The sequence below is a fragment of the Magnolia sinica genome, chromosome 6, assembly GCF_029962835.1.
Source record: "Magnolia sinica isolate HGM2019 chromosome 6, MsV1, whole genome shotgun sequence".
In the NCBI taxonomy this organism is placed as follows: domain Eukaryota; kingdom Viridiplantae; phylum Streptophyta; class Magnoliopsida; order Magnoliales; family Magnoliaceae; genus Magnolia; species Magnolia sinica.
In genome coordinates, this window is record NC_080578.1 from 95,893,287 (window position 1) to 95,914,049 (window position 20,763).

The following is a 20,763-nucleotide window of genomic DNA, read 5'->3' on the forward strand; positions in this document are numbered from 1 at the left end:
AACCAATCTGGACCGTATATTGGATGCAATATGCATTTCATGGGATGCCGTGAGAATATCGCATTGATTGAGAGCCATCTAACTGTCCCAGTAATGGCCTACAAAATGCACTGCCATGAGTAGAGATCCCATTGAAAAACAGCCTTGGTCCAAAAATAAGGCATTTCTTAGCTTTTAGTAGCCTACAAAAGTGGCCCCAATAACTTCGTAATCAAAACAAAATCATATGTGTGTGTGTATATAATTGTTAAATTTTCTCTTGGATGTAGTCCACATAATGACCATATGGACTTGATTTTTGGAGCATCACATCATCATGTCATAAATACAAGTGAAAACATCCTACCCTAAGAGAAATAGTAGTTAAGACGGTTAAAGATGACTCCCAGAGCGTAGATTGTGCAAGGTAAGGGTTTCCCTTGAAGTTGAAAAGACAAAATCTTAGGGGTTGTTTAACACCATGGATTTGGGGGGATTTCAAATCCCATGGTTGTTTGGCACCATAAAGTAAACGTGGGTTTCAAATCCCCTAAGAGGAAGGTTGAAATTCACCGTGAGAGCTTGGATTACATCTAAAATCCTTCCAAGAGTTGCATGTGTAATATGTATGTCACCACACTATTATTCTATTGGGCACATGGTCCACTAATGATGTCCCGAAACAATTAGATTATCAATTACATCACTATAATTACTTTAATATCATGATCAACACCATCCAAACATTGTCCATGTAAAGCAACGGTTAAAAATCTTTGGTAAGTCCTTCGGACATGATTTTGTGCTTGTGGCCCACCTGAGACTTGGAATTTCATCATTTTCAGGCAAAGCATATATTTCAGCAGCCCTATTTCAACCATTGTGTTAAACATTACATACATTCACTAAATAGTGATATTAATGTTGATTTAGTCATTAAATTCAAGCCCCTGTAAATATACCATGCATAGCTACTTTCGGATTAAAGTTGATTCCCAATCCAGGGTGCCAAACACAATAGGAGGATTTCAAATCCAGGGGGTTCCAAATCCACACTCCCAAAAGAGCCCTTAGATTTGAACACCTTGGAATTGAAATATAAGATAATCAGGGGTGCCAAACTGAAATATAGCTCAAGTGCTAGACTGAGTGAAAGATACCTCATTTCAACACTGATGTCTTGGAATCAATTCCCTAGTGGGGGTGGCTAACAGTGATGCGTGAACTGACAGTGGGGTGTACTAACAAGCTAACAAAAAAAAAAGGGGGGTGCCAAACAATCGCAATTTTACAAATCCTGAATTTCAATTCCCAACAGCCCAAAATCTAAGAATTATAATCCAACATTTTGGGGGTGCCAAACGACACCTTGCATATTTAAAAGGTCCCTTCCAATAGGTCATCCTAACTAACCATCCAATCTAGTGCTTGAGAATGAAGGGCCATAAGGAAAAGACGGCCATCTTACCTACAATTCTATGAAATGAATATTAGAGCTACTGGACAGTGCAGATTGGTTGATTGGTTGGTTTATCCAAGTATCCTATTGAAGTTGACTTCATGTGGAGCGGGGGGATGGAACCATCTCCCCGCACGACGTGTGGTTGGGTGATGTGCAAATAAGGTCAGCCCAAACGCACGGATTGTATGTCTCAGATAACACTCTTAATAGACAATCCCATCCATCTAATCTATGGCCATTAATTCTCAAGAATAATGAAAAATGAAAGGGGAAAAAAAAAAACGTAACTCAATTCTCACCATTCCTCAATTTACATTTACATTTCTACAAATCAAACAAGCAAACCTGCACCTTTGTCTGTGCTTTACTGATCAACCTCAAGAAAAAGAAAAGAAAAAGAAAAAATAAATTTTTTTTTTTGGGTTATAAAATAACCCAAGAAAAAATCACCCAAATCCACAGGGTTAATCAATTCGCAGACAAATTTCCAGACGAGATTAAAGAAAAACTTCAATTACAAAGGGGACATCACAGGAGAGAGACGGAGGGCATCACAAGCGCATACCTCAATTTACATTTCTACAAATCAAACAAGCAAATCCGCAACTTTGTCCATGATGATTTACAGATCAACCTCAAGAAAAAGAAAAAAATTTAAAAAATCAATAATAGAATGCCAATAACCAATCCCAGCATGACATTGAAATACAAGAAAGAAAGAATGCATTGTATGCAAAATCACGACCGAATGTCAACTTTACAACTTGCATAGATGAGCATGAAGCATCGGAGATAGATTAATGCTCAGGCGACAGGGACTCTGGTGATACATCGCCACTGTCTCATGCAAGGGGACTTGTCTAAAAGAAATAGTAACCCCAGATTGTTGGCTGATGACCCGAACATATACCTGATGTAAGAATTAATGTTGTTAAGACATGCATACAATTAAAAAACCGATAATCGTCATGAACGGAAACCAATTGCATTAATGCTTACTTGCTTCGATGTGCTTTTCTTCTCCACAAAACAACTGACATGACCCACTGGGAAAAGCAACCAGAATAAATTTGTAAGTGAAGCAATCCACAAATGTAATAACTGTGTGTGTAAATTTGTAAGTGAAGCAATCCACAAATGTAACAAGTGTGTGTGTTTTGGTAAACATCCACGCCTTCATGGGACGTTAGCAAGGTCCCCAAACCTTTTAAATGGCAAATTGGGTGACCTATTGTCGATCAAAACCAGTCATTTATTCATACAACTAGGAGCGAGCCACCATGCAAAAATCATGGCAATCGGGTGATCCTAAGCTTCTGACAATAGCATGAAAATGGATGGTCAAGATTGACCAGAGAAACAAAATAAGTCTAAAATAATCTTAAAACATCTATTAGATAGATCCCACTTTGTATTCTTATAATTCTAAAGTAAAACTTTGATTTGATGATTCTAACCAAGTGATTCATGACTCATACACAATGAAAGGCTGTAACAAATTGGCCCCATTCGAAGGGTTATGATCATCTGATTGGCATGATTCCTGCACCATAGCCTGCTCCTAGTCGTATGAATAGTTCATATCGGTGAAGGTCAGCCCATGCACCATTTAAAAGGTTTGAGAACACACACACACATATTCTCTTGATTGTCTGTTAGATTATTAGGTCCATCACATACTTCATGGGCTACATGCAACAATCATCATCCATCAATTCTAGCCATCTGATGCAAAGATGATAATCCAACCATCCTAACCATCCAATGCAAAAAAAAATCACAATCCGGCAATCCTAACATTCAATGCAGTCCAAAAATGAACCCATGCAAAAATATGATCCCACACCCAGGGGCGTGACTCTAAATTTCTCTGTTTGCATTTAAAAATCTAATCACATAACCATTACATAGTATCCATCCAAAAGAATTTCCTTTAAGAAATAAAGATTTACTTATTCAAACACTAAATCATCATCATCACCACCATCCAAATTTAAATATAAACCTTATATATATATATATATATAAAAGCTTGTATGGTGTAGAAAATCAGATATCTCAAAGGCAGCTAAGTTATGATTTAAATGGCAGTTGATTATTCACAAACAACTTTAAATGCTTTTGATGAACCCAACAAGAAACAAGTCTTGGGGACCATTTGGACACACCATCCAAATGGGCATTTGAGGCTTAAACGGCGTTTTGATCCAATCAGCAGTTGATCGTTGTGTGTTTGGATGCACCTTCCAAACGGGCCTTTGGTGACATGAAGTTGCCTGCCAGGGGCCTTTCATTCATCCAACAACTTATCCACACATACACACAACTTCCTAACTTCCATAGGCATTGAAATGCTGCCATGAACCTTCATTTCATTTGTCCAATGACCAAAGAAAAGAAGTCCAGAACCAAAGACATGCATGAACCTCAGGAAAGAGAAGGGGAGGATGGGATGATGACACAGAAGAAGCATTGTTTTTTCACAGGATGTTAGCTTCTTTGTATGCAGTAATGAACCATTGGGGCTTGAAGACACATTCTACATCTTTTCGTAAGGATGACGGTGTGAGGCTAGTTTTTGAGGAAGCAGTTTGGGTTGTAGGAAGGTGGTTTTGTAGGTAGTTTTTGTGTAGGGAGCCATACTAAGTGGTTGTTTTGTTGGAGGGTGGTTCTGGGCAGTTGTTTTGGCTATAGTATGATAGTTTTGGAGGGGAATCTGGTGCAACCATGCAACGAAAGTTCGAGGTAGTGGTTTTCTCTGTTGGGAATGGTTTTAGCTACTGCTTATTGTGGAAGGAATGGTTTTGAATAGTGGTTTTGTATGGAATGAATAAATTGTTTGGGGCATGACTTCAATGCACACATTGTTTGCCAAGAGTCAGGCACCCATTTTCTCTCACCATTTACAGATGGTTAGCAGGAATCTAGCAGAATTACACAATTCACATTGTCAAATGTCCACTTGGAAATGCGTGTTAAGATTCCCATCCACCATTTATAGATGGAGGGAGATATGAGCACACAAAGTTTCAGCGAATGCTGGGTGCACACAATCTTTCCCCGACTGCTTATGGAAGGGTCAATAAATGGTAGAATGTAACATAAAGGTTGATAATTAATAAAAGGTACTAGCGAAGGTTTCAAATATAGTCTGAAACTTGTATGTGGTGGGTGATCCATGCTGATATCACTCACAGACATTGCAGTACCAAAAGAACAGGGTGTGAGTTGGGTTGTATCCCACCCCCCACCCCCCACAAAGCCTTTTGAGTTGGGGGATTGTACAATTCGTCTGAAACACATTGGACTCCCCATGAAGGCATGAACACACGTTTTAAGCCACGCATTGATATCAGCCTTGGGCTGTACCTAAGCCAAAGAATTAAGAGAAATATCAAAAAAAGGGAAGAAAACAAGATATTCCAGGATTTAAATAAGGAAAAATATCGAAAAAGGAAACAAAAATGTTTGGGGGGGGGGGCAGCATTTATCATTTTTATTTTTTTTTTGTATTTTGGACATGTACATAATGGTATATCAGACCATTCTTTTACAAAAAAGTTGTTTGGCGGTTTGACCCGTTGAAAGTCAACAAATGGGCCTAATTCAACACAAATCAATCATGATTTGGCAAATTAGTGCCCATTACATTTGAGTTAAAAAGAAAAAGAAGATAAAAACAGGAAAAAAGTAGATGGTTCACCCTCCTGATTTTTCCCATAATGGCTAATTTCGCTTCAATTCGTGGAATCTCACTCAAATCTCTTGTTTTGATCCCCTCTAGTCCAAAATGCCTTTCTAAGATTCCTCCACACTCCACGGTTGAAATGAAAAAAAAGACAAGGATTGAGGATAATGAGAGAAATTATGGAAAATAAAATTTCAAATTTGGGCCTTTATGGGAGTATTGGCCCATATCAGCCATGTATCAATGTCTATATGCCCCATATCAATCAATATAGACCAATACAGGCTAATACAACTCATTTTTTTACGGTGGGCCATTTCAGCCCCATAATGCATATCGGACCAGGCCGATACACTTGTATCAGCTGATACAATACCAATATTTGAAAACATGAATAGTGGTACAAACAAATGGACTATCCTCACACATGCACACACAGGAGCTCAGAATCAAGCTCGGGCTTGGCACAATGATCGAGCTCGAGGTGACCTTGAACTAGCCTAGGTCAGGCCCATTAACATTCTTAGTGTCCTTTTTTGGGGGACTGGAATCCATTTAGAGGATTCATCTCTTGTTCCCCTTCCTCAGTTTCATTATGATCCCGCCTACAAGGCGGTGCGGTGGTGCCCAAGCACCAGAGGCACCAGCAAAACTGAAGTATTCAGCAACCACAAGTTTCTTGAAGGGGCATAGGGCGGCAAGATTAGGGAAATCTATTCTCAAACGCTGATTGCCAAACCACATGTCATCCCAAAAATCGAATTCTATCCCCTTTGTCCAAAGAGAAACAAATCCCCTCCCACACCATATTCTCCAAACGAGCAACTTTCTTCCAGATATGAGATGCTCTGTAATTAGAGGAGCTTTTAGTTCGCCAGCCTAAGGCATCAACTCCATATTTCCACTCGATAACCGTCATCCACAAACTATTGAACTCAACACCTAATCTCCAAATCCATTTGCTTAAAAGTGCACCCTTCATCAGTTCTAGATTTTTAATGCCAACCCCACCTTCCAAGTAAGGCTTACACACTTCCCTCCAATCTAATAGGGGATAATTGTGGCTTGAGGCTGCACCTTGCCATGGAAAATTTCTTCTTTGGGAGTCAATCTTATGCAAAATCACCTTAGGGAATTTGAATAGAGAGAGCAAACGTGGGCAGATTAGACAGGGCAGCCTTGATGAGAGTAAGTCTTCCTCCTAGGGATAGGTGTCTGGCTTTCCAAGGAGATAGTTTTGCTGATTGACAATGAAGGAATTGTAAAAGAACTTTTGCTGATTTACAACAAGGAGCTGGCAGAAGTGAAGGTTCCAAGTCTTCTTACAATCAAGAAAAACTCAAATTGGTGATGCCAATGATGCCAAGATAATATTTATGACACTTCAAATCATCACCAAAGCCTTGTCCCAGCCATTTGGGGCCGGCTTCATTCTAGTTCTGCCAAACTTTGACAAACAGCTGCCTACCTAACATCAACCCACTTCTTCTATCTGGGTTGAGACCACATGGTGCAATTGCTACCAGGCAGAATTACTAATCACATAACTTTCAAACTATGTACAATAATAACTACGAGACTTTCAAAGAGCCCTATAAAAAAAAAGAGTACTTGAAAGATGATACACTGTTTGGTTTAAATCAGGTAATATTGCTGCACCAACACCCGCACCCTGTTTATTATCCAACGAGATATTACTTCATGATTTGATGAATCGATTTGGTGGAAGATGGACCAACTAGTGACTGAAAGACTGCTATGGAAGGACCTGCCAATATATGATGATAAAGAACCAACTGGGGCAGGGGTTGAGGATGAATGAATTCAAGGTTGTATTAGCAGCTTTATGAATAAAATAAAGAAAAAAGTTCTAAAAGATTTAAACCTGGGACTAGTTTGTACAAGGGTGAGAAGATCTTGTGGTGGTGTGATGCCACTTGTGGGCCTAGAATTTGTGAGATTCAAGTTCTAAGCAATCAACAGTTACTTAATGAAGATGTGGGTTCAGATCTGATGCATGTAAACATCCAAATCCAAATTTATGCATCTGGTTGCACAAACTGCGTCATAGAACTCATTGGATCCAAGTTTCATCCAACAGAGGGAAATGTGAAGTGGCAACCACATTTTTTTTTTCTTTTAAGACGGCTCAGTAAATAATCAGATTGTTATGAAACTTCAATGTCCAATTTCTCTTGGAATAATCCTCCACCAAAGACATTTTCACATCCAACATAAATTTTTGGGCCAACTTCAGAGACCTGATTAAGGATAAGTCGGGTGTTTGAAGTGTTTTGAACTAGGTTTCTCATCACTTAATTGCTTCAGACTGGGTTTTCATCATCTTATGATTTCTATACTGCATCAGAAAACTGTACTTTCAACGACTGATTAAGCTAACGTAAATAGAAATGGCAAAGAATTAAGACCTTGACAAAGGTTATCAAGAAAAGAAACCATGACTACCCAGCAAGGAAAATGCATGGATGAACCAAAGAAACAAAGCAGGATAAGCAATGCAGTAGCAGGTATAAGGGGTCGTTTGGATGCCTGTGAAGTGCTTAAGTAAGAATCTATTTACAGGTAATCAGATTACATGGACCGTTTGGATGGGTATGGCTGCCTGTAATTAGATTGCATGTTGTAATCCGATTCTAGCTTTTAGCTGTAATTTGAAACATGAGAAAAAGTCATGTTTTAGATTGCAGGCAAAGGGATTTCAGGCAACAACAATAATTTTTGAAAATTTTTAAAGCAGGGAGAGGTGCGGATCATTTTTTATGAGGACATCCAAGCACCATACCAAAGGAGGGCTGAGTCAGTCTCCTTATGGCTAGACGGTCATTACATGGGGCCCACTTGGCCCAATTCACATTCCTAGTCATGTTGAAGACCTCACGTGTATGTTTGTGCATCTTCGAAGACCTCACACCAGGAAGAGAGTTTGATGGACACATCGGACCATTGGATTAGGTGGACACGATGATCGGACCATTGGATCATCATCATCAGACATCTTGATCGTAGACTCTCATGGACCACAAAATAATTTAGTTGTTTAAATTATTTACATGCTCTATTATTTTTTGCATAACTTATCTTTGTGTTGACATTAAGGAGTTAGGAATAACTTTTAATTTATTAAGCATCTTTATGTTGAGAATCTTATCTGAGAGTGTCTTTTTGTAAAATATCTTTTCTGAGACTATAAAAGAGAGAGATTTGTGTGTGAAGCCCTAATGCCATTATTTTGAAAAAGAAAAAGAAAAACAATGTTTTCTCTTCTTCATGTGATTTGAAGAATACTCCATGTGATTTAGAGCTTGGGTGTGGTGTGTTTCCATTCCTCATTCAACGAAGATGTGAGGCTTACATCTATCATCTTCCTTCTCTCTTCGTTTCTATCCAAAAGAGGCATTTTCCCAAAAACTCCATTTCTATTCTTCCCTTCCTATCTAAGACCATCCAAATCATCTTTTTTTTTAAAAACTTTTCATCATCCAACTTTAACCCCAACCAAAATTAACAATTGAGGATCCAAAAACCATATCCAACAGCCCACACATGGGATCCCCTAAGTTGACCGTATGAACAACCGCTCAATCCTTTGATTTCTCATCGCCTCCCCCATCAAAATTCCTTGATTCCCCATCCATAACCCTACCCTAAACCCAAGATCTCAATTTTCCTTTTTTTACCTAATTCAAAAATCCTCAATTTCCATGAACCTTAATTTTCCAAATTTCAGATTTTCCCCTTCCTAACCCTAATAATAAAACCTACAAATTTGTCCCTTGTGTGTGGAACATGCTTATGCTAAATTGGAAGTTCTATCCTCCCATCGGGCCTAGTTTTAATTGATTTATGTGATTTCTTAGCATACGATCATATGATTTAGATTAAATCAGATTTTTTTCCTATCGTTTACTCTTAATTACTTGGTGGGTTAGCATCTTTTGTTAATTGAATTAATTTATGAACTCTTTCAAAATCTCCATGTTGCATGCTAGCATTAAATCATGTGTCCTGCATCAATCTTTCAATGGTTACAAGGACCGAAAACGAAAGAAGAAGATGAAGAAAAAGAAAACAAACATCTCCCTCTCTGTGTTACTGTTGCTAGGGTTGAAACTTCTCATACGTTGGGATGTTGTCAAATCTTAGTGTTGTGTTTGAATTAGTGGACCCACTTCTGTGGCCCACCAAATGATTTGTTTACCATAAAAATCGGCAACATGCTTTATTGAGTTGGGCTTATCCCAATGATCCATCTTACATAAAAACTTTATATGTCCTTTAATTATTCTTAAAGAATTTACCACTTCAAGCTCTGTTGTGAGCAAATGCCTAAACATAGGCTATAAACATATTTCAAGTTATCCAAGAATAGACAATTGTTTCCTTATAATCAAACTACATCTTAAAGCCAAACGGAACTGCATGTAAACACTTTACACTTGTAATCTAATTACAAGTATTCACTCACAACAGAGCTTAGAGTGGTAAATCCTTTAAAATTAATTAAAGGATATATAAAGTTTTTATGTAAGATATATCATTAGGTTAAGCCCAAATCAATAAACCCTGTGGCCAATTTTTATAGTAAACAAATCAATTGGTAGGCCACATAAGTGGGCCCGCTAATTCAAACATAGTACTAAGGTTTGACAACATCCCAATTCCCAAGGCATGAGAAGTTTCAAACCTAGCAACAGTAACAGAGATAGAGAGGGAGAGGTTTGTCTTCTTCTTCTTCTTTCGTTTTGAGTCCTTGTAACTGTTGGAAGATGATCCGCAACTCTCCCTGCTTTGAAAATTTCCAAAAATTATAGTTGTTGCCTGAAATCCCTTTACCTGTAATCTGAAACATGACTTTTTTCTCATGTTTCAGATAACAGCTAAAAGTTGTAATCGGATTACAGCCTGCAATCTGATTACAGGCAGATATACCCATCCAACCAGCCGCTGTAATCTGATTACCTGTAAACAGACTCCTACTGCAGCACTTTACATGCATCCAAATGACCCCTAAGAGAAAAAGGACTTGATCATCAACAAAGACAGCCAAAGATGACTTACATTCAGCATGGACATGAGCGAAAAGCGTCTAATTAGTGATGGCTTCTTCACGGGTACCCTTTTCTCCAGAGGCATCTCTTTACATAGCTGCTGTGCTATTTCCTTCAGCAACACCAGCTGTGCCTTTTCAGTTCGCATTGAAATGATTGCCTGTCTCATCGATTCCCTGTCCGCCTCAAGTGCCTGAAGCCTTGTGTACAGCTTCTTGATATCAGTCTCCCCTGCACTGACCCCTGTGTAAGACTCTCGTGGAGTGGTTGCATAATGTTCGCATGCCCCCACTGTCACTTTGGTTTGCACCGAATCAACAGTGTATATCCTGTCACTCACGTCGTCTCCAACTTCCAACACATTATCCACAGCCTTTCTCGGGTCTTCCTCCGCATTCAAAAAATCATCCGTCTTCTTGACGCTTTCGACCACAAATGTCCTGGGAGTGTCTGATGTATCTTGACCGCTTGTTCCCTCAATCACCCCAGAAAATGTATCGGTGCTATCGGTGGAGCATCTCCGGGTGTGCCGTGGTCCACTTGGAGATTGCCCAACAGCCACCTTCTCTACAAAGCTCTGCGTATTCGGGTAATCCCCACCGTTCATCCGCTTGTTGCTTGGGGTGCGCTCCAACTGCTGGATCCGATATTCAAGATTCTGCAGGTGCTCCCGTGGGGTCTCCCCAAACGCGTACTTATCAAGATCAAACGTGACATCGTCTCCAGAGCCTGCCGGCGTGGCGGACACCTCATTTAGGTTGCACTTCAGGGGAGGGTAATCAAAAAAGGGGAATTCGAATTGGATTTCGGCGTTCTCACCCTCATTGAGATCCCCAACATAGTCGCCATCGCCAGCGCCCTCAGCCTCGGCCTCATTGTAGCCAAAACTCATCAAGCGGTGCTTGTAAGCCTGGACCTGGCAGGTGAGCGATTGGATCATCTGATCCCGCCTGTATAGGACGTCCTCGAGGGAGACCAGCTCCTGCTGGTCGTGAGCCATCTTCTCCTCCACAAATCGCTTGAACTGGCGAGCGTCCATCTGGACCTCGGCCTTCTCCCTCTGCAACCGCAGAATCATCGACATCGCCTCATTGGCAGCCGACGACGAGGCATTCCGCTCCTCCTCCAGCTCCGTGTACAGCTCCTGTATCACCTGCTGCTGCCTGCCAAGGGACTCGCGCAAGACAGCGCACTCATTCTCGATCTCGACCCTGGCCACGGACACATCCTGGCCAACAGCCGGGATGCCCGGGCCGCTCACAATCTGATCCAACTTCCTCTTCAAAGATCGATGCCACGATGATCGGCTACAGCAGCTACAATTACAGCATCTCACAGAATCCTCCGAAGGAGGCGACGGCGACGATGTTTGCGAATCCATGAAAGGGCCGAAAGCATCAAAGAGAGAACCCTAAAACGACGAAATCTCTCCTCCGAAAAGATCGAATTCCGACGAAAACGATGGGAATCGGATTTCTATTCTCAAGGAATCCTCACAACAGATCGGAAAAAAACAATACCCTAGAATTTTCTGTTCTTCTTCTTTTGTTTTTCTAAGCGCGGAATGGCGGGAAAATTGGCGAAATGGAAAGGGATTTGAAATTTTCCGGTTTGGGAATTGTGGGATTTGCGGACCTGCAAACGGACAGACCTGATCGTTCCCACTCTCTCGCTCGCGCGCGCGCGCTTTTGAGGAGGAATTCGCAGGAATGGCGTTTGAGGACAGCAGATGGGAAAAGTAAGCGACGATTCAAACCCTAGATTTTTCTCTCTCCGAAATTTTGGTTTTTCTGGGTTTGGTAGTCCTCGTGACCACTGAAGCGAGATGGTGTCCGCCAGCTTTGCCATGTTTGGGACAGTCCAATTCTATTGAAAAGATCATCCTAACCATCATCATTTTATGAATTTTACTCGTTCATATACTGAACGGCTTGGATCTTTTGTGGAAATTCTCACGTAGGGGTCATCTAGCGGTTTTTTTATTCTCTTCAATATTCCGCGGGCTACAATAAAGGGCGACTTCCAACAATTGCTCAGCGGGTGAGTAGTGCTCGAGTGTTTCAACAGCGTCCTCGGCTTTCCTCTCACTAGTGGGTGGGGCTCACGCTTCATTCTGACGGACGGGAGTTGCGTGTAACGCCTGTGACACTGACTCAGCCAAAGCTCTGTGGGGTCCACCACGATATCTGCGTGAAATCGAATCCATCCATCAGTTTCAAAAGATCATTCTAGTATTTGAGAAAAAAAATAAAGCAAATAGAAAACTCAATTGCACCACACCAAAGGAAATAGTGGGATTGAACGATCTCCATTGAAACTCTGTTGGGCCCACATAAATTTTGGATCAGGATTAGATTAGATTTATATGAAATTACCTTATGAACGGGTTGGATGACATATGAAGACCACAGTGGGCCACGGAAAGTTTTCAATGGTCCACGTTTCACAGTTTTGGATCTGCCTCATTTTCATATCACACGATCTAAACACGGATGGAGTGGATGTCACGCGGATATCTCGGTGGGCCCCACAGAGCTTTGGCTACCCAGGAAGTTACTAACAACCAATCTTGGGGCTTTTGCAGTTGAATGAGAACCGTTGTTGTGTTTCTCCTTTGAACCGTCTGTTTGTGCCACAGAGGTAAGTGGTCTTTAGGAGATTTTCAATTATAAGACATCAACGTTAGGGGTCAGAAAATCAATGGTCTGGATCAGTGAATCGTGGCTCCACCTTGTTCGAAATGCAAACCCGAGTATAATGGGCCGAAGATCACATGACTGCCGAGTTACGACTTTAACTCGAGCGGGTACCATTTGAATGGGACGTGGATTATTCGGCTTTCTCATCTGATGGAACGCGGATTTCCTGCGAAAAGCTTTCGCAGGAAGCTCCCGCGCCGGGAACTTAAGTGGGGCCGACGTGATGTTTGTTAGAAATCCACCCGTCCACCCGTTTTTTGAAGTGGGCTGGAAAGAAAAGGCGGGTGGGTAAATTGATACTGTTGAAACCTTCTTGAGATATGTAGTGATGTTTACATGCCATTCATACTGTTCATACGTCATTCCTGCTTGGTAGTTGGGATTAACTGAAAACACAAATATCATGCCGATGCAAAACTTCTTTCACCCCACTAGTATTTTAACTATGTACGTTTAATCCTCACAATTTTTGCTCACTTACGAGTCCTAAAATCAGCTTCCAAAACGGAAAGAGGGGGCGGATTTCTCTCAAACATCACTTTGGCCTCACCTAAGATCCGGGCGCAGGAACTTCGGCGTCCGATGGGACGGAAACGGTTTGGCTACTCCCTTTGCCACCATCCAATGGTCGGTGCTCTGTGGACCCCACTATGATTTATGTGTTTCATCCATGTGGTTCATCTATTTTTCTATATCATTTTAGGGTATAACATGGAAAATTAGGTACATCCCAATTTCAAATAGACCACATTACAGGAAACAGTTTTAAATAAATGTCAACCATTCAAAACTTGTTGAGGGCTATAAAAGTTTTGGATCAAGCTGATATTTGTTTTTTCACCTTATTCAAGCCTGCATGACCTAATTAACATAGTGGATGACAAATAAACCGTACACTAGGCCTTAAAAGGATTTTAATGTTGGATATTCAATTATTATTATTTTCCCGTGATGTGGTCTACTTGAGATTTATGTCCCTTTATTTTTTAGGATAAATCCTAAAATGACCTGTAATTGTAAAAATGAATGAACTGCATGGGTGAAACACATACATCATGGTGGGTCTCACGTATCACCTACCACTAGCCACTGGGCTGCTGGCAAGGGGAGTAGGAAGCGGATTGGTTGGTGTACCAGGCACTACTGATCGGGCTGGCATGTTAGCGTCACCAAATTCTGTGGGTCTTGACATGATGTGTGTTACATTCAAATTATCGGTCCATTTGGCGAGCTTATGGTAAGCGTTGAGTAGAAAAATAAGAAAGCTCCATGCATCAAGTGGACCACACTGCAAAAAGAAATGGTAAAATGAGCGTATACCATTGAAACCCTCTGGGATCACATATCAATATGATATTTATTTTTCCTCTCCATTGACCTTATGAGCAGATTAGATGGAAAATAAACATTATAATGGGCCCTAAGAATGTTTTAACAGTGAGAATCATTGTCCCCACTATTATTTATGGTGTGGTCCACTTGAACTTTATATATGAATCATTTTTTGTGTTCATGCTCTAAAATTATCTCAGCAAATGAATGAATGGTGTGGATATAATAAATATGTCATTTCAGAGCATATGTAACTTTGATCTCCTTCGAGTTCCGGGAGATTCATCGCTGGTCTTCGCACGACAGCGTACCCACACCAACCAGGTCGCTGGTGTGTGGTACACCAGCCAATCGGCTTCCTTTAATTTTTGGACGTAAATTTCTTACCGTTGACTATTATTTTTTCTAACCGTCCATTTTCTAGGAGGTTATCGTATGGCTAGGATTGTCGTATTGAAGTATTTTCTGTTGAAGTCAGCCATCCGTGGTGGGTTTCAGTAGCTGAACGCTCGTGATCACTAGAATGTGGGCCTAATAATACAGATTCTTCCAAACGTTAGCAAGAACTGTTGGGCCGGCTGCCGTAAGTTTCCTCCCATTTTCTAGTACGGCTGATAAGTCTGCGTTTGCTACCATTTAGTAATGGAACCAACTCTATACACATGAGAATAGCCAATTCTGTAACAAATCTGGACCGACCAAATTATAGGACAGCTCATATTCTGGACAGCAAACAAAATTAAAGTAATCGTAAGTTTCCAATTATTCAAGTTTCTCTCTTTACTTCTAGACCGTTGATCTAAATCAGTCTTGGCCTTCTATAGTTACAAGATTTCCATGGGTACAGATTTTCAGGTCATGGCTCATCAAAGATGTGGTCCACTAATCTCACGGTCATCCATTAAAACCGATGCTTAGGTTTCCACGTTTAGTACCATTTATCAAATGGAAAACAACCCAACAAACTCACACATTAGTGTATTGCGAATCATGCCTCTCACGTTGCGTATCGTGTGGAACAGTACAAGTCAAAAGCAATAACAAGAGAGACGCGGCCGGCGGAGAAGTGGAGCGGATTAGGTGAGGCTCGGTTAAACAGCTAAATAGATGAGGCCTTGACCATTGGGCCCACCTTAATTTATATGTCGTATATCCACTCCGTTCATCAGTTTTTCCAGATCATTTTAGGCTCTGATAAAAAAAACGAAGCAGATAAAAATCTCAGTTGGACCACGCAATAAGGATTTAATTTCCACCATTAAAATTTTCTTGGGGGCCACAACAATTCTGGATCAAGATGATATTTGTTTTTTCCCTTCATCCATGTCTTTTTTATCTTATCAACGGGTTGTATGGAAAATAAATATTATGGTGGGCCATAGAAATTTTTCAATGGTAGGCGTTCAATGAGCACTTTTTCCTATGGTGTGGTCCCTTGGAGTTGAATCTGCTTTATTTTTTGGACCAGAATATAAAATGAGCTGAAAAATCCGATGGACGGTGTGGATATACAACATAGACATCAAGGTGGGCCCTGCGGTCAAGGCCTCACCCACTAGAACCCTTTCCTCACCTAATCCGCTCCCGAGAACAGAATGTGGTTCGCTGCTCGACCTTATGGAAGGGTCGTACCTCGAAAGTCTCCCACAACAGAGATTCTTCACCGTGGGATCCGTTTTTACGTTACTAACGGGATTGTTAGTATTATCGGATGGATAAGATCAGTGCCATGGCCCACCTTTGATGGGCTTAACAAGATGAACGGTGTAGATTATGTATGGACGGGCCTCAGTTGCCGTATGCGTGTCCTTGTGGGGCCCCATCTACTAGGGTCTTCCATGTGGAGTGTAGGTGGGCCCACCACATTTTGATCCTTTGGGAGCCGTTCATTAGGTGGATCCTAATGTGGACCCTGAGTGTGGGGCCCACCGCGATGTATGTTCCTTACATCTACACCGTCCATCCATTTTGACAGCTCATTCTAAGGTATAATTCAAAAAAAAATGAAGCAGATCCTAATCTTAGGTGTACCATACCACAGGAAATAGTGGTGATTGAATACCCACAATTAAAAACTTCCCAGGGGTCACCGGAATGTTTGTTTACCATCTAACCTGTTGATAATGTCACAGATACCCCGATGAAGGGACCAAACAAATATCAGCTTGATCCAAAACGTTTTGGACCACAAGAAGTTTTTAATGGTAAATCACCACTATTTCTTGTGTTTTAGTCCACCAGAGATTTAGATCTGCTTTAGTTTATAGATTATCTCTTAAAATGGGCTTTCGAAATGGAAGGATGGCATAGATGTAAGCCACATACATCACGGTCAGCCCCACAGTCAGGGGTCCACCGAAGCGGCACCCTAGACCGGGAACGGATTGGCTACTCCCCCGCCACCAACCAATGGCTGATGGTCGGTGGTCTGTGGGCCCACCATGATGTATGTGTTTCATCCATGATGTCCATCTATTTTTATATATTATTTTATGCATGAGACCAAAAATGAGATATATCATAATCTCAAGTGGACTACGTTACAGGAAAGAGTGTTGAATGAACATAGACCATTAAAAACTTTTTGGGGGCCATAAAAATTTTGGATCAAGCTGACCTTTGTTTTTTCCCTTCATCTGGGTCTGTATTACCTAATCAACAGATTGGATGTTAAATAAACAGTACAGTGGGCCTTAGGAGGATTTTAATGGTAGATATTCAATCACTATTGTTTTCCTGTGGTGTGGTCCACCTGAGATTTATATCCCTATAATTTTATTTTATTTTTTGTATAAGGTTCTAAAATGATCTTTAAAAATGGATGAACGGAATGGATGAAACACATACATCATGGTGGGGCCCACAGAGAACCGAACACCAGCCACGGGGCTGATGGCAGGGGCCAGAGGATGAATGGCCAGGATCGCTAACCTGTGATGCACCTTTTGCGAGACCAACCGCCTAATATCTAGACAGAACAACAAACAATTACCCGAAATCTAGTTGGAAGAGATTCGCTACCTATAGATAAACGAAATCTTCGTGCATGTATATTTGGTGACGTACATATGCCACGTATACATGATCATCCCAACCGTGCATCCGGTGGGACCAACCATTGATTGGCTACTATTAAAATATTCCCATGCTCAGATGATCCCAACCATCAAATCGATGCACATATTTCTCATTGAACAAGAGTCATTGTTGATTTATCTTCCAGAGTCCATTGTAAACCATCGATGAAAGGGACTCAGTGGTTTTTGGTCTATGGCTCATTTAATGTTAGAACTACAGAATTAACGGCTCTGATCTTGTCCTTGCATGCCAGATGTGTGGCATGGTAGCTCCCATGCGTCCCAAAGCCACAAGATCAGCTCCCTTCGAACATGTGGCAAAAATTTAATTCGAGTTTAGCTGTCCAGATGACGTAAAAAAAGTGCACTTGGCTGATTCAAACTATTGGATTGATGGACATTTAATCAACGGTTGAAATGAAAATATCAACGGTCTTATTTCAGATAAAAAAGTGTCCATGAGTTGGAACTTTTATGATGGTTTTTAGGGCTGGTCAACTAATCTGAAACTGAGTTTGTAACTTACCGTGAGTTTGATGGGAGCAGATTAGGTGCGCCTCGGCCTCACCCATCACAATACGGCTCTTGACTGTGGGGCCCACCTTGATGTACGTTTTATGTATCCACGCCGTCCATCTGCTTTTCTACCTCATTTTAGGGCACGGGCACTAAAAAGAAGCAGATGCAAATCTCATGTCGTCCACATTATAAGAAACAGATGTGATTGAAAGCTCGCCCGTTTAAAACTTTCAAGGATTCACTAAAATACCCATATTAATGTTTATTTGCCATCCAAGCCGTTGATAAGGTCACGGAGTCCTAGCTAAGGGAAAAAACAAATATCAACTTGATCCAAAACTTTTATGGCACACCAAAAGTTTTTAATGTTAATCACCACCTTTTCTTATATTATGGTCCACCTGAGATTTAGATCCTACGATGAGTTGGCAAAATAGATGGATGGCGTGGATATACAAAATATACATCAAGGTGGCCCCAGTGTCATGCCTTACTGTGTTAGGTGTGGTCGGCCCCAAAATTCAAATATAGAGTGTGCACCCTTAAACTCAAGTTTTGATTCAAAACTCATACACTAAATGTACCTATTTAGTCTATAAAATAATTACATCATAGGCTTGAAATTTATGTTCATTCTTATAAGTTTTACCTAAATTTAACCATACATTATGATTTAACAACAATCAAGCATACTTTTCTATCATTTTGAAATCAATCAACCCAATCAAAATAACTCACCAATTGATACCCACTAAATTAACAAATGTAACTAATTAAATTAAAAACAAATCAATGTTATCATATATATCGTATTATGGGTAAATTAAATCTAATAAAAGAAACAAAAATAAATAATGAGGAATGGTCTAATACGGTTAGTTCCTCGTTTGATAGGTATGGTCATATCTTACATGTGTCATGTTCAGGTTCCACTACGTGCTCCAGTTCCTAAGCAATTTCATCAGCTATTCCTCCATATATACGGTTTTTCCATCAATGAAAATGAAAGCTAATCATGCTGAGTGAGATAATTTAATACGGTTCATGTACACAGCAATTAAAATAGTATATAACATTAAATGCAAAATGGCATGAATGCTCATAAATACATCAAATAGGGTGATTCCATCTGCTTGGGTTAGATTATCGTTAACCTGCATCCATCCATTGGATAGACTTCCATCTTTCGGTAGGCATGGGCGTAGCGTGCATCTGATAATGATTCTACTATGATTGACATTCTTGTAAGGTCTTATATGATCAACAATGCAGAGTGCTTATGCGATAGATGATATATGATTTCATCATTTCATAACTATTCATAAATACACGTCCTTTTTTAGATTGTACGCAGGTGAAATTCATTACAAGGGAGTGTTTGGAGCATGAAATTAGATAGGTTTAAGTGGGATGGAATTACCAAAATGTAATGATTACACTATGCCGGGGATTGTCGTCTAATCCTATGGCTTGGAGGCCATCCCACTTCATGTTTGGGAAACGGATTGGCTACTCATCTTCCCACTACTGGTCGGTGCTCTGTGGGCCCCACCATGATGTATGTGTTTCATCCATGCTGTCCACCCATTCTTCCATGTCATTTTATGGTATGAGCTCAAAAATGAGTTTGATCCAAATTCAAGTGGATTGCACAGTTGGCCCTAGGAGGTTTTTAATAGTGTAATTCGTCACTACTGTTTTCCCATGGTTTGGTCCAGCTGAGATTTATATCTACCTCATTTTTGGGATCAAGCTCTAAAATTATACTTCAAAATGGATGGACAGCATGGATAAAACACATACATCATGGTGGGGTCCACATAGCACCGACCACTAGCTACACGAAACCTAAAGTAGGATTGCATAAACCCTTGCCCTGACGTTGATTTCAAGAAGGGGCTTCACAACCCATATCTTACGTGAGTCCCAAACAGACGTTGTAATGATCCATGAGATCTTAAAACCTACTCCCACCAAATCCCATTTAAACTCATGCGCCAAACGCTCCCTAATAGTTATCGTGATTCCAAAAATTAAATAGGAGATCATAGGTTAGCATGTGACATATATTATCATCAGTAAAATCAACAAAGCAGCAAATCAAACAAATCAACACATCAATCGATAACACATTAATGCACAATCAATTCTATTTCAATTTGCTTGAACATGAGTCATGTTGGGGTTATTCACTTGAGTCTTGTAGTGCAAAATCTACAAGGTGATTAGACTAGTTTGAATTCAGAAATCGTAGCAATCGTATTCACAATATTATTATTAATCCAGTTATATTATACAATGGGACCCACCTTTGAATAATCACCTTAGGTGGCTAACCATTATTTAACAAACTTGAAATGATCAAATAACATGTTCATTAATCTAATAGCTAAAGTTCAGAATTTAGAAAACTATATCCATATGCATGTCGATCGATTGACTCTGATCAAAGGTGCTTCAATCGATCGATCTTTGAATCGAAAAAATACAAATTAAGGCAGATGGATCTTTAGAAAAAAAAAAAGTATCTTCAATCGATCGAACGATCGATCGACAATAATTAGATCAACTCGATTTCATCAATTTAAAATTGAAAATTTCGAGATTTCCCTTGGTTAGGGGTCTTGGTTCCATGTAAACAAATTGGACAAATTTACACCAGTCATTGGTTCCTCATTGGTCAATTACTAGAGAAAGCCCATTGATTGGTTAAGCCAAGCCATTCACGTGCTCATTTACATATAGATTTTGAAATTAAATGGTAATGATAGATCTGATCAATGCGGTTTATCAATAAATTAGTTTGATTAGATAATTGGGGATCTCAATATATTTTGATCCCAATGATTGTTTGAACAAGTCTAATCTGATCGATCTCACATATTCAAGAGTTTCAACATAATTCAAGATTAATAATAGATATATCAAACTAATCTGA

The 20,763-nt window shown here is 40.2% G+C and overlaps 1 protein-coding gene across 3 annotated transcripts; it reads right to left on the reverse strand.

The window, feature by feature from the left end:
- Positions 1-1,988: 1,988 nt before the first annotated feature.
- LOC131249157 (myosin-binding protein 7-like) lies at positions 1,989-11,955 on the reverse strand. Of its 3 annotated transcripts, XM_058249752.1 has the most exons (3): positions 10,209-11,950; positions 2,441-2,487; positions 1,989-2,351 (listed from the first exon to the last, which is right to left on the reverse strand). In XM_058249752.1, the coding sequence occupies exons 1-3, from the start codon at positions 11,577-11,579 to the stop codon at positions 2,246-2,248; spliced, it is 1,524 nt and encodes a 507-aa protein (XP_058105735.1). In that variant the 5' UTR covers positions 11,580-11,950; the 3' UTR covers positions 1,989-2,245. The 3 variants fall into 3 exon arrangements, with proteins under 3 accessions (XP_058105735.1, XP_058105734.1, XP_058105733.1); XM_058249751.1 differs by lacking the exons at positions 1,989-2,351; positions 2,441-2,487 and adding an exon at positions 3,469-4,804 and having other exon boundaries at positions 10,209-11,955; XM_058249750.1 differs by lacking the exons at positions 1,989-2,351; positions 2,441-2,487 and adding an exon at positions 3,469-4,810 and having other exon boundaries at positions 10,209-11,955.
- Between the last annotated feature and the right edge of the window lie 8,808 nt (positions 11,956-20,763).

What these genes read in the sequence shown, in the direction of transcription:
- LOC131249157 (XM_058249750.1), bottom strand. Translation starts at nt 11,579, where the DNA reads ATGGATTCGCAAACATCGTCGCCGTCGCCTCCTTCGGAGGATTCTGTG. An exon ending in CGCTCATGTCCATGCTGAAT is followed by an intron (nt 4,811 to 10,208) that starts GTAAGTCATCTT and finishes TCTTTGGCTTAG; the next exon opens with GTACAGCCCAAGGCTGATAT.